The 1,486-nt window shown below is 37.4% G+C and overlaps 1 protein-coding gene across 1 annotated transcript in view; it reads left to right on the forward strand.

Moving 5' to 3' along the window:
- tars2 (threonyl-tRNA synthetase 2, mitochondrial) overlaps positions 1-1,486 on the forward strand; it is a gene marked incomplete at its 5' end in the record, with an annotated part of 22,948 nt that overhangs the window by 13,068 nt on the left and 8,394 nt on the right. Inside the window, 1 exon segment of the mRNA XM_014004703.1 lies at positions 970-1,139. Coding sequence (XP_013860157.1) covers positions 970-1,139 — 170 coding nt within the window.

Below are 1,486 nucleotides of genomic sequence, written 5' to 3' on the forward strand. Positions count from 1 at the left end.
GGCAGCTCTAGGACAAAGTATGCAGGAGGAGAAGCATGGCAAAGTTGAGATGACTTGGATGGGAAACGAATCACAATAGTGAGCATTGCATTGACAATGCACACTGATGAAAGGTAGCCGAAGAAGAAAAAAATCTTTGCCTCTATTTGTAAAAAATATTATTTTCAGAAAAATAATAAAACTAAACAAATAATTCAACTCCTCAAATAGTAACTCTTACAAATACAAACTATACAATTTCATATTTCTTTAACAATTTAACTTTTATCATTCTTTTAAACAAAGTAATTGAGCCAGCATTTTTACAATCATTATCCAGATTATTCCATACTGAAGTACATCTGACCTTCAAATCTGTTTGAGTTTTAGGTTTTATAAACATCTCTAGTATAATCAACCAACTCATAAAACGTTAATAATTTCAGTTGATGAAAATATATATATTTGATGGGTGACAGTAATGTTTTCTGCTGTTTTCTTTATTGAACATTTTCAGAGTTAAACCAGATCAAACACATTTTCACATTCTTGCTTTTTAAGCTACATTTTCATACCTGGATCATCCTGATATGAGCAGTTCGAGAGATGTGGCCTGATTGTCTTGCTAATTGGGAAGACCTCTGGGGAAAAAAAAACAACTAACAATAAATCCAATAATAAATAAAAATGATAAAACAACAATAACGATATCTAACAGTATAATGATAATAATTTGGTTATATAAACTATTTCTAATCAAGAATTTGCTCTGAACCTGCCAGCTCATCATGTATTTTTTATTTGCTGAATAACTGAGCATAAATCTCTCTCAGGAACGTGAACATGTTTACTCGCCCACCTGCTGCTCAGGTTGCGAGGATTTACGGCTCCATGTCGGTCTTCAGGAAGTCACTGCTGCTTTTATAATGACGGCCCGACCCGCTCCGTTACTCATTGTTACACAAATCCTTCCTCCCCGACCTCTCACAGAGCGAGTACCGAAGGCGAGGCTTCACCGAGGTCGTGACCCCGACTCTGTACAGCACTGCATTGTGGGAGCGCTCGGGCCACTGGGAGCACTACGGCAAGAACATGTTCACCGTGACGTCGGAGGGCTCTCAGACCTTCGCTCTGAAGCCCATGAACTGTCCTGCTCACTGGTACACACACACACACACACACACACACACACACACACACTGCTGCAGCTGGATGCTTTTACACAGTGGTGGGAACAGCTCCCCTAAATATGGGATAAATCTTGTGCCAACAGGAATTGAATTTAAATTGCTCAGATTGAATCTGAATGTTCATAATTTGAAATTGAATGCATTGGTTTAACTAAATTGAAACTGAATTTAAAGTTTTGAATTTGAATTAATTTGCTTTGAAACTGTATTTTGGTTTATTAAAAATTCAGTTTGACTACTTTCACTTTCAGTTCCATAGTTCAGATTTTTGTGTCACATCCTGGTCCTTGAGAAAGCCAGGCAGAGTAATCAAACAC

The sequence above is a fragment of the Austrofundulus limnaeus genome, unplaced genomic scaffold, assembly GCF_001266775.1.
Source record: "Austrofundulus limnaeus strain Quisiro unplaced genomic scaffold, Austrofundulus_limnaeus-1.0 Scaffold26, whole genome shotgun sequence".
Taxonomy (NCBI): Eukaryota; Metazoa; Chordata; class Actinopteri; order Cyprinodontiformes; family Rivulidae; genus Austrofundulus; species Austrofundulus limnaeus.